We start from the raw sequence: 17,921 nt of genomic DNA, 5'->3' as shown, positions 1-17,921 counted from the left end.
ACGCAACACTTGTGGCCATGTGTTGCACCACATCCTGCATAGCCAGACCATCAGATGAGCACTCTGTCATATCTGTGATGCAGTGTTGCATGTCTATTAGTAATTGTTTTGAACAGCAGAGTGCTGATGCAAGATTGATGTGAAATTGTATACCTCTCCAAAACCCCAGTTGCCAAGCCAAGTCATACAAGCCACACACACCCAAATACACACACACACACACACACACACACACACAAATACACACACATGCACACACACAAATATGCACACATAGGCAAACACACACACACACATACACACAGGCAAACACACACACACACTCACTCTCCTCCTGTAAGCCCAGCACAGGTAGAGGTGTGTGCCTGCAGCACACAGGCATGTTAGGTTAACTGTATCAAATGACTCCTAAAAGGCCTCACAATTACTCTACGGGTGGCACACGGAGCCCAGCTTAATTGGGTCTGGATGTATTGACCACTCGCCTTCAGGTCTGCGGTCGATGTGCCCAGTGCACAGCCAAAGGCAGCCGCTTCTTCTCCTCCAAATCCCATCCCCAGTCCCACAGGTCACGCGCCAGCCTGCCTTTCATGTGAGAACGCTCTGACGAGTCGGCAGGCCCCACCACCAGACCACTACCACCACTACATCACCCTCAGGATTACTGCACAGGCTCATCGTGTTAACATGCAGTCAGAAGCTTTTGGATCTGCATATATCCTCTAGATTTTATTTATCCACACCATTTGTTTATTTATTTATAATTTTTTGGTTTTGTAAATTACCCTTAATGATTTTATTTTTTTAAAATAGCAATTTACTCCGATGGACATTAAAATGTTGCTTGTGTTATTATTAGTGTGTTTCACCTCACAGGTATTCTAAATGTTTGTTTAGGATTACTTGTTCTGTAGTCCCTTCTGTATTTCCTGCTCAACAGGTTACTTTTTTATTGGTGCAGTTCATGCAGATTTGTACAATGGCCATGCTGAGAAAATTCAATATATGCCACCTCTTAGTATATGTGTTGTTTATTCAAGATGTTCCCCCAACACCTCTCCAACCATTTTACTGATTTAATACCGTAGCCCCTGCTGAACCACTACCTACATTAATAGAAAATTATCAGATATACCAATAAAATCCTTAAAGACATTCAGGCACCTTGTTATGTTTGTGTCAACAATTTGTTCCTCACCTGATGGTTTCTATAGTCTTATTATAGTGATGTTGACATTATTGTAGCATATAATATGGCAATATTTTCAAACAGAATGAAATACGAATGTCAAATGAAAAGCTCGAGGATGAGCAGAAATACATGACTGCAGACACATGGCATAACGACACACATTACAAGATGCATCGCACCATAAATTACTAGTCGTGCTGCTGTGGAGCAAAACACATGCCTCCACCACTCAGGAATCCCTACGTTAAGCCGCTTCTTACACAACTGCATATATGTTTCCATCCAATTGCAGTGTATGTGCATCAACAGCTTTAGAACAGGATGTCATTTTTACCATCAGTCCTCATCAAGTGTCATCTCATGTTTATATTTAATGCATGCAGAAAGATGTACCATGCATGTGATCTGTCTAACCTTGTCACATCAGATAGACCACTGTGTCTACATCTGTCTAGTTTAGAGCCAACAGCTCCACTATGTGATATACTGTACAGTCAGAAGGCTCAGGGAACATTTTATGGATTGGAATTTATGATAATAGTATGCACAGAATAACTTGTACCAACATATGGTTAATCATTTCCTAGAGAGGATCATGGAAAGGTTCTGCCAACTTAAAGCTTTTTCAGATAAAAGACTGCCTGAAATAAATATCTTGGTATGTAGGAGGAGAGATTACGTGTGGGTGGCCGAGATGCATTTTTCATGAGGCCCACTGGTTCACACTGTGTACCACTGCATTCTACCCTCGGGCTCTTCTTTAAGCAAATTGCAGAAAATCCTCTCATTGTAATGGGAGAATCCTCTCATTGTTATTGATAATTCCATTATATATTGTTTACTGTATTAAAAATGTTCTGCTCAAAGGTTTATTGTGAAATATCAAGAAAGGGTTAATTTATGAACTGGCACTGCAAACTAATATACTCAGTGGAAGAAAACCAAATATAGAACCTTGAGTCTCTCAAAAAGAGGTTTTAGAGGAAGCATGGATTTCAAGACGTTCCGTACAGGGCTGCTAAAATGGTATTCACCATTGGTCTGATTTTAAATTGAAGTGAAATGTTTAAGTGCGGTGATGTGCTAAGCTTCTCCTGACACATGCCAATGTTTAATCACTAGGCTCAGCTATTAGTCAACGTGATTTAAATCGGCTCTCTAAAAGTGATCATGCCTCTAATCTAGATGGCAATCTGGCTGTTGAATTTCACCTACATATACTGTATGCCAAAGCTGCTACCTAGCTGAAGCAGACTATGCTCAGAACTGACATTTACAGATGGCAAATAACATCTCCGTCATTACACACTGCACTGAGACGGATGAGATAAATTTCTATGGGTAGTAGAATTTAGATCCTGGTGTATTTAATGTATTATAATCTTCCTATACAACAAATATAAACAAATATCCTTTTAATTCTAACAAATGTTTTGATGTCTGTTGGAAGTGAAACAGTGAAATGGTAATCTTGATATGGAGCTGATGATGATCATGATGAGCATGATGACTGAGCTCTCAATATAGGAACTGCGGGATCAAGGCTCAGCAATGGCGGCATGTTATTAACATCCTGGACATTTTCCCCAGCTCATCCAAATTGAATGAGTATGCCATCAAATTTGATCATTATTGCTGATAGGAAAAAAAGATGGGAGGAGAAAGGTATCGAGAATTAATTGCAGAGGTGAGAAGTGATTACTGTTTCTGATGAGGGTTGTAAGTCGCGCTAATGCACATTTTCCAAAGATCACATTTCATAGTGAAACGAAATCCATGTTCAGCCCGCGGCTGGCCAAATAGCAATAAAACATGAACTGCGATAATAATCCAATCTGAACCATTCATTTTTATGCATAGCCAAACACAGCTTATCATGCACAAGGCCTAGAAAGGCCTGTTTGTATTCACAGGTGTGAATTTCTAACTTGATTAGGAGGACAAAAGACAAACAGCGGCAAATGGCCATGCGAAAAAGATGGACACCTCCTCAGGGCTCACTTAAGCCATTTTCGGGGTCCATAAAACAGTTTACTTGCTTACTCTTTATATGTCAGTGATATGGACTACGGTGCGTGAATAGACCAGCATTGGATGCTGGAGCGGAGCTTGGCGACGTTTCACTCGTGTGGAACTGAAGGCTGGGGTTAAGCCAATGAAGGAGTGCTGTCTGGTGCAGTGATTAAGTTCCTCCATTGATTCCTGCCCTCCTTCTCCTCCTCCTCTTTCTCCTCTCTCTCTCCTCCTCCTCCTCCTCCTCCTCCTCTCTCTCTATCTTTCTAAATAAATAATGCCGCGCTGCTGAGCCTGTATTAATTGGACCCTTCTTATAAGTCCACTGGGCTCCAGCTGACCTTTCTGGAGGCGTCCTCTCTCCGATGCCTTGACGCCCCACAGACAGACTTACCCCGGGCAATTAACCGGGGAGCCAGTTGACAGGGAGCCCTCGGAGGGGCCTGGAGGGGCTTTCGCCAGGCCACAGATCAGATGGTGGTGGTGGATAAGAAGGCCTTGCCAGTCCACCTACCTCTTTGCGTAAGTAAAGGCTTGGCAGTCGTTTGCAGGGGCATTCTGTAATATAATGTGGGGGCCCTAGCACACGTGTGTTTGTTTGTGTGTGTGTGTCTGTGTGTCTCTCTGTGCGTGTGTGTGTGTGTGTGTGTGTGTGTGTGTGTGTTGTATTGTGTATTTTGTGTGCGTGTGTTGTATTCTATGTGTGTTGGCATGCGTGTTTGTGTGTGTGGAGGTGTAGCCACGTCCATGAAAATGATCTTCACCCAAACTCTAGTGCTACTAGATAGCCAGTCACCACCACATGCACCACATTGAACGTACGTGGCCATGGTCTCTCCACCGTGCTTTTGGGCTACTGCGCCGCTGCGCCACTGCCATGCCTCCCAAGTGCTGCTTCACCTGAGCGCTGACGAATAGCCATTCTTAGCATGCCACACACTTCCAGAGACACTTGGTTCAGGAATGAAATTTATGACGCTGGGCAGCATGAAGGGCACGGCTGTCAGGTATGCGGTGTGTTCATCATTCATTGCCTAGTTACAGACAAATGGAAGCTTCTTAATGGACTCCTTAAAGAGGGCGGCCTCAGCAAGGTCCTTGGTATTTGTCAGGTGCAGCAGCCGATGCCTGCACTGCATACAGAACAACTGTTTACTATAATTACTGGTGTGCTATTATGTAGCTGAAATTAATCCCTGCCGAGCCCTAAGTTTTTAAGATCTCTATCTAAGCCTCATGGTAACTGAAGGGGATATTGCACTCGGATTTGCATGATCGGAGAGGCAGCTTGAGAGCTGACTAGCTTGACGAAAGATGTGGACAGTGAGAGGAAAAAATAATATTTTTGTAACTTTAATGTACTGCTAAACTCCAATATTTCATATGTTATAATCAAAACTTTCTATTTAAGAGATACTGTACATATGATGCTAATTACATGTCAGACCAGAACTATAAATATAGAACTATGACCAGAACTCTTTTTGCATCAATTCTATTTGAAGACATGATAACCATTGTGTGCGTGTGTGTGTGTGTGTTGTTGTGTTCTATGTTGGCATGCATGTTTGTCTGTGTGGAAATTTAGCTACATTCATGAAAAGGATCTTCAGAATCATTGATGTAGTCACATCCATGAGAATGATATTCGCCCAAGCTCACCTACATAGCCAGTCATCACATGCTTTATATTGAAATGTTGAAATTACATTGTGTATTTGAATTTAGAGCTGATCTCTCAAGATGCAGAGCAATGTTTTTCTTCTTGTTTAGTATGAATTTGCCATCTTCTGCCAAGCACTTTTAATGAATGAGACCAAGCATGTTTGTTTTTATTTGAGGTGAAGACAGTAAACATAAGAGGTCCCTTTTGACATTAAGTGGGAGTGTTGACAAGCTAAGCTAAGAAGCCAAGCACACGTGGCACTTCCTCAGAATAAATTATAGTCAGCCATGTCAAATTCTTGGATACATTCCTTGTTTTGCCACAGACGCGTAATCAGAAAAATTCTTAAGCCGCTCCAGTTTGACCTCACATCAACTTCTTATGCAAAAGCAAGCAGTGCAGATGCACCCACTACTGGTTGCAAACATTGGCAGAAGGACTCAGATCAACATTTTCCTGATAATAGGCGTAATTCTTGAAAGCCACGGGGTGTTGTAATATCCAACTGTCTTTCATCCTGAGGTGAAAGAGTATTAGGAACGACTGCAGGAATGCAGTGGATACCGCCCTGCAATTTTGTGCCACAAATCAGATTAAGATTCTCAAATATATATTCATATAGTATTTGAATTAGTCTCTAAGAAGCTTTAGGACCTTTGCAGTGGGGATAGAAAGAATCTCAAGAAAAATGAGCAGTTATGCAACTATTAGCGATTACATCCCCATCATAATTCAAAGGAAGATTTTTTTCTTCTTCTTTTCATTGTCGAGGAAAATACTCTCGCTTAAGCCAGGCACATAAAGTTGGCTAAAGAAAAGACTGTATGATTTAGGACTTAATAATCTTTTCCTTGTGTTAAAGTGCTGAAGCCATGCTTGATTTAGAGAGGTTGACATGGTAACGATGCCCCGCTGTGACATGCCTGCCATTGGGGGAGCAGGGGTCTTGCGCTGGCAATGTTCAAAAGAACGCAAATGTTCCATGGCTGCATCAACACCTCAGTCATGCTGTGCCCATTCCGTGCAGAATGCTTTTCAAAAAGATCATAATTTGGATCACCTGTTGCCACAGGTTAGAAAACAAGCAGCGCGAAACGGAGATCATAGTTGAAGTGTTAAACAAGGCCCCCGCTTCCCCCTCAGGGAATATGCCAGTGAGAAATCAGCACAGACAAAAGCAGTGTGAAATTCTATTACAGATGGCAAGGAAAACAATATGTCATTCCACATTGTCTTTTGCATATTGCTGCAAAACAGCAGCTATGTTTACAGCCAGAACACTGGCTTGTCAGCTAAGGACATCAGAAGAGTCTGAATGGTTGAAAGGCTCTTCCGAGACCATGCCAAACAAATAATATGAAACATAGCTGTGATGGTCTTAATGTTATCATCTCAATGATGATGTGCTTATGAATTTATTTATTTATATTTTCAATTTCATAGGCCATTTTCCTCGGTTACTGAGTGAACTCCTGAAAACCATTTTTGCTCACAGACTTGGTGGGTGTTATATATGAAATATGGACATTAGTTGTGGCTATGAGATTATTCTGACCATACACATAAATGGAGAGACTTGTTCAAAAGCTTATAGCTGCAAAACAAGCCTGTGTAATGATAGAGGGCTGGGACCTCTTATTAATGGTGCTTATAAAATATGAGGGTAACGATCCGTAGGTAGATGCCACCCTTGTGTTTACAGATACTCAGACATACTCAGCACTTCAAAAATGTCAGGGTAGTGTTGATTAGTTTTTTGTATAGGCCTACGCATGTTAAATGGGAAGGGATGATTATATACACGTAACTATTTGACTATTAACATAAACATACTGTACATTATGTGCATTTGAGTGGTCAATATTTATTGAATATTCCATGCATCTTTATTTGTTTATTTAGCACCTTTATTTATTTAAGTGTGTTGTTTTTTATAGATGTCTCTGTAACATGAATTGACATGCTTTATTTATGTAAAGTACATTGAAACTCGCCTTGCTTGACTACTAAGTCATGAACTAACTGAACGCAAACAACAGGCCCTTGCCCTCAAGGCTTTAGTCAGAGGGGTTGTTACTATATTTACATTGAAACTATAAGACTCTGTATAAAATGTACTTTCAGTAAATGTCATACAGATTATATTTATGTTAAACATTGCACATAAAATAAATAAATAAATAATAATATGCATAGCAAGAGCTTCTGTTACATTTTTCATGTGATGTCCATGTAATCAGCCAGATGTGCTAATCCCAAGAATTTAAGTACTGCAAGGACAGACTCCACTATCACTGCCCACAATGCACTCTTCTTAATGCACGCTTAATGCACGCTTAATGGACAGTGATAGCCACGCTACTGTATCGCTCTCTCAGTGTGGACATTTCTCCTGAGGTCAGGTGAGATATCAAGTTTAAAATGCCTCCAAATATCTGTTGTGGAGATTATAATGAATAGGGATAAGGAAAGCCAAATGAACTAATTCTATTCTGATCCTGGGTGTAATCGGCTTTATCTCCTGAGGGAGCAGAAGCGCTTTAGATGAGAAACCCAAATAATCTTGAGTTGCAGGGAGTTGAGGAAATTGAAGGGCGGGAGACTGTCAGTCCTTCCCTCCTTCATTCCTTTATGACATTACGATGATGTCATAGGCAGGGTCATTTTTCTATAACATTTGGTGCTTTGATCTGATCAAAATGTACCTAGTGTCAAAAACCTAATACTGTATTTCACATTGAGGCAGTCAAATTTCAGATTCGGAAATATGTCAGGAAATTTCAGTGGACAGTGTGAAAACCGTCTTCTAATTGAAATTGTTGAACATTATAACTGAAATAAAGTATGCCAAACAAGTATGTCAAAGTCATTATCTTTATATCTTATCTCATATCTTTTTTTTTTCGTCATATCTTTTTTTTCCCATGTCTAGATAAAATATATTTTTATGAATAATTAATTTGAATAAACTATAATGTCTTTCCAGTCATAAAGCTTCAATACCAAATGTAGAGTAAGAGGTGTGCTAATTAGTGATTATGTAGCCCCATGACTAAAGACAAAAACACTCCTCATGAAAACCGCCCATGGCCCAAGGGAACTGGCACAGCATTTTACAGTCAACCTGCATCACGACCACTTAGAATCAGGTCAGACTGTTTATACAGTCGAAGCTGGGCCAAGTATTATCTCACGCATCTCAAGGTCAGCTGGGGATAAGGAGTGGCTTTAAGATGCTGAATAAATACCAGTAGCACGCACATCCACAGGAAATTGGCATTGTAAGGCCTTGGCCATTCACCGGAATGATGGATTGTGTCCTCTTGTTTATCCATATCCTCTCACATACATGCATGTATGCGCGCAAATATTTACTTACTGATTGATTTATTTGTTTAGTCATTCCTTCTCTGATGCAATAATAATGTAGCCAGCTTCTCCTCTTTCAACAGCCAACCTAAGTGCAATGCCCATAAAACCTATGTCTTCACTCACTCATGCATGTGCCAAGCATGCACAGTCGCATTTAGAAATCCAATTACAGGCAGCAAATGGACAAAAAAAACAGGGTGGTTGAAAAGTAAGAGAAACTCTAATTGCATAATGATGTAAACAGGTTTTACCATCATCTTTATTCTAATGAGTTAATGAGTTATGAACAGACTGAAAACAATTCTGTCAAGGATATTGTCTTCCTAGGCCACAGAGGAGAATTAGCTGTCACTGGATCTTAATGGCTAAAGAGTTGGTGGGGAGGAATGGATATCTGACTCCTCTCTTTAATGGAAGAGTGGCCATGCAATGCATTATGCCAGGCGAGTTCTGTTCTGATAAAAGTGATACAGAACAAGGATGAGTGCAGCACAGAGGTATACACGATCGTTAATGGCTTTCGCTTTGCATCATTCCAAGGAAAGGAGAGAGGAGGGGATCCTCTCAAATGTGTTGAGAGAAACACAAAACGTTAATTGAAGGGTTACATTCATTTTTACAGAGAACAGGGATACATTCCTCTTGTGATCCTATACTTTAACATACACAGCATGGTCAAAAAGTGGCCCTCAGCATTTACTTCCACAATCAATGATTTCTAATGACCTGTAATGACAACAGTTTTAATTCAGTCAGAATGATCAGAGTAAATCTTTAACATTTACATCATCAACATGAAAACCCTTGCAATCTAGTGTCCCCATCTTAACTGACACACTTCACTGAGAGCACACACAACACAACACTTTTGAAAGTACTACATCTGCTGCAACAGTAATCTTCAAAAACAACAGTAACAGTAACATTTAAAAGAATCAACAACAAAACACCAGAACGTTCAGCAAAGCACACTGGGTAATGAACACCCAACACCCGTTGCCATGGACTCGTTGCCAAGGACACAACACTAGATAGCTAAAAGGATCCTCAGCTGCTGCAGACCTATACTGTTGACAGGAAGAGGAAATCAGCACAGGGGTCAAGAGAGCTCCACTGACACTAGCAGTGGAACTGTCTGTAATGGCATCTTCAGTTTGGACAGCATCATCATGTGTGACTTTTACCAAAGTTGTTATATTGGAATCAAGCTCAATAAAGAAAGACCAATGATTTGCATCTCTTTTGCATGGGTTTGAGTTCAGCTCTTATACACATCAGTTTAATTATTCTATTTAATTTACTTTTTTTAACTTGTATCTGTTCTTCTTGTTTTATTTATGTAAATCACATTGAATTGCCTCTGCATGAGTTGTACTGCAAATAAACTTCCCTTGTCTTGCCTAATGGTCTACTAAGAGGGCATCCCACAAATGAATAACATTTTGAAGTATCCAATGAAGAGAGAGCTCTCAGAGAGCGAATTATACTTTGGCAAGAAAGGGCATGACCATATTCCACTCAAACGTTTTAAATCTGTTGACCGTGTTACCGTCAGTGATTCCAAAGATGTGGGCACATAGAACAAATAAACTTACCAAGACATGCATCTGCTTGGAATTGCCACGCCCCAGTGTCTTTGCCAGTAGTTTGGGACCTGCTTAATTTAAATACATGCCAGTACATGTCTGCTGTGTTTATGTCAGTTCATCTATGCACTCATTCCTAGAAAAGTAATGGCAAAATTCTCTTCCATCTGATGCAGTCATTTATCTTCAGCTTGTGAGGGCCTTTGCTTCCCACTGAGAGGATTATCCAGCCAGAGTCACTGGCTTTGAAACTTGACAGCTTGACGTCTTTCATTATATTCATTACACAGAGATTTATATCTACCAGCATGCTTTGCCATATGGAGATACCTGCGCCATTCATAAGGACATGCAGTAACACATCAAAAGGTGGAGTACATTCACATTCATACTCTGTGGAACTGGTTATTGTGAAGATACCTTTTGGCCTCATAAGCTATATAATGTGTGTTGATAACACATGATAGGTAGAAAGGGAAATTGGTCGAACAGTCATCAACATTCTATTGAGTGGTCAATGATGCACTGTCCATGGTGCTGATTTGGTTGTGTTATTTATTCGAGTATTTGGCCATTTATACAACCACTTCCCTAAATACTTTACTGTAGGGTATGTTATTTAAACTTGTTATTGCAACATATCGAGTGCCATACACCGTCTTTAAATCAATTCATCTTCGAAGAATGAACTTCGAGTCAGTGAATCATAATTGGTAATAGGCTGTATGCCTGTTCCCCTTTTTACTGACTCTGCGTAAGAACCATGTTTAAAAAAAGACTTGTTTGAGGATCGTTCGGGGGCTGCACGCAGAGTTAATTGCATTTATATTCAAAAGGCCCACACTAAAAGATTTTCATTTCCTTTTCACGAGCTACTCCTGGTGTCGCATTGATACCACTGGGGGGCGTTTTGTCACTAGAAATAGGTTTGTTGTGCTGATTCAATTGCCCAGAGACTGGATAATTTGGTCAAAAAATCCAAATGGGGATTTGCTCATGTTTTCAGTAACCTTTATTTCTACCTTTATTATCACATGTATAATAAAGCAACCTAATTGTAAACGGCTTCCATGTCAAAATAATGCATGGCAGACTGCCGATTTGCCAAGCTGAGGCTTCACAGTAGTTTTCAGATGGAAACGTCTCCTTTTTCTTAAGGTCCACTTGTATTATATGGTTGTCTTTAGATTTTTTTTTTAGGTGGGTTGGTCTTTTAAAAGGCCAGCGCATCCGTACAAGATCTGAAATAATTGTTCACAAGGGTTGGTAGTCTACACATGTGGCCTGATGGACTTCTGTTACAGACTACTAAAAGTCACTCGCTTATTTGCACTTATCGGGCGTCATATTTTTTTCCCCTATGTCTACCCATTTTTAAATACATTTTGTCTGGTAAGCGTGCGTTTGCAAACATTAACCAAATAGACTCCCCATTCGCCAAAGCACCAGAATTCCATCAAACATTAATCGGTGCTCACTCCCTGCTCCAGACCCATAAAACATTAATCTTTGCCTTCTCTCTCTCCTCGCTCTCTCTATGCACGAGAGCCCCTTGCTGCACATTCCCGCCCTTTCCCTCTGTTAGCCTATGCTAAAGCTTACTGTACAGTGCGCAGCAACCAGCCACTCACTCTCCTCAAGCACAGGGTACATGCACACCGGAATACAGCTGCGTTTTGTCCAAACCAGGGAAAGCTGGAAGTATGTCTCGGTTTTGGTGGATTTCTTTCCAAATGTCTGCTTTTCATCTGTAGGACGTTTCTTTTTCTGTTACTTTTTTGGGTTGATGTGATTTCAGCGCCCGCCTGTCTAGTGGACGTACCCGTTGTCTGACTCTTGCCTTCTCTTTGGATTTTCCTGCAGTTTTGTTTCTTTCTCCCAGACTTCCCTCAATGTCTGAAAGCGGCTTTAAGAGGAGACTTAGTTCTCCATCCCGCTCCCTGAAGACCACGTTTGGGTAAAGTTTTTTTTTTTTTTAAATATAAGGGTTGGTTTTGCTTTGTGTTCAACCGTCTTTGGGATTTTGCAATTAATTATTTGCAAGAACCTGGAGAAAAAAAACACTGTCTCCCTCAACGGGGACCTTTTGTTGGAATTATTAATTTACTGGATTAATTGATCCATCATGACCACAGTTCTTGAAGGTGAGTACATTGACAACACATAATTTATTTAATAATTTATTTATGTATCAGGATGAGTTTGTTTGTCTCTCCCGATATAATCGTAGCACAGCCTTTGTCTAGGCTACCTAACGCACCCCTTTAATTTATTAGAAATACCTAACCAGTCTCTAATAAATGTACAAGGAAAACTCATGCATATACGTTGGTGTCGTGTAAAGCTTTTATAGCCTATTGCATATGGTTTTGTAAGTTTACAGGCTATGTAGTTCTAGTCTGGTGTTGAGTATTGGTAGAGTTGTTATTTCTTCGTTTAGACGGGCTAATGCAATGTTTGTTCGTCGTGTTTCGTCCAGTTGGACATCAAAAAGTCAGATGACTTCTGTTGTGTCGGTATCTTCTTAACTAGGCAGTAATGACTCAGAATTATTAAATGTTTTCCTATTTTAGAGGGAATAAGCCGCCTATACGTTGTTATTTGATGTGCCATGTAGGCTTGTAAATAGATGACTGGGATGGGCTGGTGGAAGTGTTGATTAAGTGGTATTTATAGTTCTGATGGTATGGTTAGTGTGTTTCATATGACTAGAATTATGACAACTGAGCATGGACAACAGCCTCAAGAGCACTACAACTCTACCCTTGCACTCTCAAACCCCATAAGCGTTATAGAGTACCTAGGGCTTGTTTCATTAAGAAGGGTATCTTACATAATGTTCAAGTATAATCTGACTCCTCTATTTATGCATCAACAATTCACTGCACACAGAGTCATGTGTCTGCGCGTGTACATTACACACATCTAGTGAAAAATAGATATCTTTGTTGTAAATACATTGTCCTTTATGGGTTGCATTAGCAGTATACTGTATGTCTATATGATTTTTGTTAGACCAGACTGGACGTATATGTCATAAGGCCACAAACAACATAACATTTGTGTCTCCTGTCACTCTTCCCAGAGGATTTTTAGTTGGTATACCACTCAGATTAAAATGATCAGGCATCATAGACCACCATAAATTCACAATGAGCTGTGAGTTTGGGCTCCCTCCACGCTGCTCTGAAAGGGAATCGGAAATGAATGAGTGTTTATCTTTGCCTGCTTCCATCGGTGAGCTAACAAAAGAGTCAGAGAGAGACAGAGAGAGAGAGAGAGAGAGACAGAGAGAAGAGAGACAGAGAACAGAGAGTCATAAACAAATGCAGCACCACCTCAAATTAAGGACCTCCTCCCTCCTTCTGTAAGAGAAAGTCTAAATGCTATTTGTCACAATAAAATATCTAGCCTTTTCACTGGGAAAATGAAGGACGTTGGCAAAGGTGAAACGCCCCAACCGCCAACTCACTGAAAAGCAGCTGAGCTCATTTAAGCCCGTCATAAAGGTGAGAGCATGCAGATCCTCATACACACGCCGTCTGTGCTCGTAGAATCCATTGGGGCTTTTTTTTATATTCACCCAGGCGACACAGGTCAGTGCTTGGTTCGCATTCTGTTGTGAATAGCGCAATCTGTCCGGCTGAGGGGAGCAGATGGGAAAGATGTTTTTCACTTGCGCCAGGTGGGAGTCTGCAGTCTCACAAAAATGGTCACGGGTCCCAATCTAACACAGCCTTCTATAAATACACACACACACGCGCGCACACACGCACACACACCATCATACACACACACACACACACGCAGTATATTTCCACTACAGCCAAAAAGATGATTAGACAAAGAGTCAGCAAACGAGTATGAGAAAGGTGGGGAGGAGGAGTTCTCAGCCGGTTCCATGAAGTCTCCCAGAGGAATCAATAGAGGAAGGATGGGTTTGGGTGCGGTGGGGCAGGGTGGAGTGTGGGTGTAGTGCTGCATGTACTCTCTGTGGACACTCTAATTGAGGCTGCTCTTTGATAAGAGGTCAGGCCTCCGCTGGAGCCCTGATTGGCAGGAGGCCAGTGTTGCTGCGGCAGAGCCCTTTCCCCTCGAGGGGCTTGATAAACCTCCTGAAATGTGTTGCAGTGAACACCTTCTCCCATACAACATGTGTTTACCTGTCTAAGCTGACACCTTGCTCAATTCTTAACTGTGCATACATAAAGCAGATAGTCTGAACTGGATGTAGTCAGCTGGGTTAAAGGGGGAGTGTGATGTCTTCTCACTCTTGCTGTTATCATTTTTTCACCAAGGTACTGTTTGCACTACGTCCGGAAACACCTAAATATGCACACCTGAGGTGGGTTCAAATTCACATTCAAGATAGGCCAGCATTTGTAAACAGCCAAGTATGTAGTTTAGTGACAAACCTGGGTAAGTTAACTCAAAATAAGTGATAAACTTAACAACAAGAGCCCTATGCCATTGTTTTGTTAGGAGAATGAAGCCATGCAGCTCTTCTATTAGGAGGTTTACCGCTTACTCTGAGTTAACCAGGTTTGTCACTTAACCACATACTTGGAATACCCTTGGTTTCTGTTTGCCTTGAGTTTTTGGCGAACGTTTGCAAACACTCGCAAACAGTCTGAGGAGGTAGCTCTCCGTGAACAAACGGTGGAACTGGACGTGGGTTTGGCTAACGTAACAATGCAATTACCGTTACAATGGAATGTTAACACCAAATCGTTCAAATTTAACTGTTTATGGTCTGTGATGGCTGTCTGGATGTTAGAAGTAGTTCTGTCTTTATTGAGAGATTAGTGCCACTGCCAAATATACTGCACCATCTCATAGGGGTGTTCCTGAGACTGTTGACAGAAAATGAATGTTTGTCAAGATGTTGCAAGCATCTGTATGCAATTAACGTTGATTGATCCCAATTATAATATCAATTCTGGCCTTTAGGGAGCTTGTGTGCCTGCATGTTTTATGTTGCTGTAAGGGTGATTATTATTTGCATTTGGGATGGTACGTTATTCAAAATACTTTGTGACCATAAGAATATGACCAGGAAGTATGCATTGGTATGTCCATAAAGGCAATGTGTAAGTTGAGAACGTGGTGGGCACTTGTCATTATTGATTTCTGGGTAATCTTCTAAGCATGGTTAGTGAAGTCTATAATTTCCAATGCAATTTCACACACCGTAAACATAAAATAAGATGGGAGACAAAATTGAGTTGTTTTGCCCATTAGAATAGAATAAAATAGTGTGTAATGGAATAGCAATTGGCTACTTGAGGTTTCCTTGTCAGCATCAAAGACTCATTTCATTATGTGATGGAAGATAGGTTCTGAATGTCGTATTCTCATGCTGGCGCAAAACAAATTGATCTGACAGGTATTCATGACAAAACAGTCGGGTATGAATATCCCACACTGCAAGTACACCAAATTAATCTTCATCCTTTGTGGTTGAAATGAAAGAAACATGCCAAGTGCTTTCTCTGGATCATGGCTCTTCTATTCATGGCCTAGCCAAAGAGAGACAAGTCTGTAGCCATGAGGATATAAAATGTTAATGGTCTGAAATTGCATTGGCATCTATGAAAGAAATTAAAATCTAAGACAATAAAGGAAGAATATGGAATTCACACCAATATGACTTAATCCTCTACGAGAGAGCATTTGACATTTGGACATTTTTCAAGGTGAACATAATGCAAGTATTCCAACAGTGCAACGGTTCAACTTAATGGGAAAATAAATAAAGATGGCCCAACTTTTTTTTTTTCTTCAAGGTAGAGGCCGTATCCCCCGGAGCTTTGGCTGAAATTGTGTTATGTAACATCAGGAGATTTATTTATATACTGCCCAAAATCCCTTCCGCCATAAACCGTATCATAATCCTTTAAAAGAGCACAGTGCCGGCGCGAAGAGGATCATAACCGTGCGTGTGTTTACAGCTGTCCTGATTGGTGGTGCGATGCAGTGTCCCGCCATGGCACAAGGCTCAAGCACACTCTAGTGGTAGGCAGAGAGGGGGGGGCGCAGGAAGGCTCCCACACCCTAGACAAGACACGGTCAGTGGCCTGAGTGATCCCTGGGGAGTGACTATCCGCGACTAATGGGGCAGCTCAAGTGTCACCGCATTCACTCCCCACTTGAAAAAATAAATAAAAAACAGCACTTATAAATCTCCAACCTAACAGCCAGAGCCCACCTCTCTCATTCTTGTACACTTACATCCATTTTGTCCTCATGAAGGCTAATTGATGTTTAAAGCAAGGGAGGGAAAAAGCTTGTGTTCTCTGTCATCCACGCGCTAGCAAGATTTGGCATTGCCATCCATCCATTCAGCTCCAATGCATGTCTCCCATGAAAATTTTATCATTTAATCTGCAGCACACGTGGGAAGGGGGCAAAAGAACGGCTGCAATTGCTGCGCTGATTATAGCACAATGGAAAGGCTGACTGATGGCCTAGTAAATTGTTAATTAGACAGAGGAGAAGCCGCTCTTAAATTAGGTGGATGACTGGAGCCTTTGTCATGCTCATAAGTCAGGGGTTCTTCTCTCTCTTTATCGCCCGCACTGTTGATTTCACAGTCAAATTTTCTGGCAGAAACTTCTGTGCTGGATTTTGGTTTCCAGTCCATTGAGAAACAAACCACAATGAAGCTGTTAATGTTCAATAATCGTTGATTGAATCTCACAAATTCAACAAACATAGGTATCAGGCTGAGAGAAATACTGTACGTGTTCCTGTTCTTGTTTTGTTCTGTATGAGGTGAACCGAGGTTATTGGAGGTCAGTTATCAAATGATGAATGTTCTATCTGGAGAACATCTGAAGACCTGAGCAAATAGAAAATGGGTGATGTCACAAAGCATTGCAAATGTTTGCAAAATGCAGCTGCATTGGTGAGAAAGCGGTAGTTATTGTTTTCCTTGCTGTGATTTCCCATCCTTTTACTCTAATTGTGGGAGATCAAAAGCCATCTGGTGTAAAACTTGCTTAAAATGTGTAATAGATTATTCAAGCAAGACAAATACTGTAGTTGCTGAGTCAGTTTACTGTGCTGCTTAGCTTTGTCAGAGGACTGTTGTGTAATACACAAGGATATCTAAGACACACAGTACACAGAGTAATAAACCCATGGCTGTGCTGTAAATTCAAAAGATGGATCCTTACTACAGGCAGAGATGCAGTAGTTTCCTTTAGGCCAACAAGAGCTTAACCTGACATTTTTCTATAAAAATGTCAGGTTAAGCTCAGTATAAGCAGGCATGTCACACATGTTTGTCAACATTGAGTTTATTGTATCGTCTCTCTGTTGTGCTGATGCAATCAGTATGCTGCTCGGCAGGGTTGCTCAGCACCATTGTGATGAAGGCAAACATGTAGGCACTTCCACTGCTGTACAATTACAGCAATTACTGTTTCTGCTGATATGTTGACTGAATTCAAACAAGCAGGAGCCGATTCCCTGTACCTAGCGTGAGATTTGCGTAGCACAGAAATGACACTGCTAACTTCATGCAGATTTATTGCTATGAATTGCTAGTTTCTTGGTCTTTCAACAACATCAATTCTAATAAAGAGTGAAGCCAGAAAAATCAAACAGCGAGTCGATTGATTCACTCCACAGAGCAATGGATTTAGCACTTCTAGAGAAGCAACCAAGTAAGAATTTCATGTGAAGTAATTTCTCAGTCAATTGCTATATAGCCTTTTTCTCAAACAAACCCGCACTCTGTCTCTCAAGATGTAGAGCAGAGTGATTGGATCAAGCTTAGCAGAGTCACTTTAAACAATTAGGGTGTGAAGTCTGACACACTAAACCATTCCAAGTGGGTGTAATGGCTTGAATGTAGCCTCAGCTAAATTGGTAAAATATACATTTTACGCTTGGGATGCCCCCCCCCCCCCCACACACACACACACACACATACACACACACACACACACACACACACACACACACACACACACACACACACACACACACAGTCATACACACTTCAAAGAACAATGAACAACAAATGAAAACTATGTTACAAAACTTCTTTTGGCAAGTCGAAAAGTTGTCTCAGGATAATTGTCAC

The 17,921-nt window shown here is 40.9% G+C and overlaps 1 protein-coding gene across 1 annotated transcript in view; it reads left to right on the top strand.

Moving 5' to 3' along the window:
* The first annotated feature begins 11,451 nt into the window (after nucleotides 1–11,451).
* The window catches only part of rtn4r (reticulon 4 receptor), a 33,293-nt gene continuing 26,823 nt past the window's right edge, over nucleotides 11,452–17,921 (top strand). Inside the window, exon 1 of the mRNA XM_042101277.1 lies at nucleotides 11,452–11,973. Coding sequence (XP_041957211.1) covers nucleotides 11,955–11,973 — 19 coding nt within the window. The 5' untranslated portion in view covers nucleotides 11,452–11,954. The remainder of the gene's footprint in view (nucleotides 11,974–17,921) is intronic.

The sequence above is a fragment of the Alosa sapidissima genome, chromosome 8 (genome assembly GCF_018492685.1).
Source record: "Alosa sapidissima isolate fAloSap1 chromosome 8, fAloSap1.pri, whole genome shotgun sequence".
In the NCBI taxonomy this organism is placed as follows: domain Eukaryota; kingdom Metazoa; phylum Chordata; class Actinopteri; order Clupeiformes; family Clupeidae; genus Alosa; species Alosa sapidissima.
This window is presented reverse-complemented; position numbering and strand designations above follow the sequence as displayed.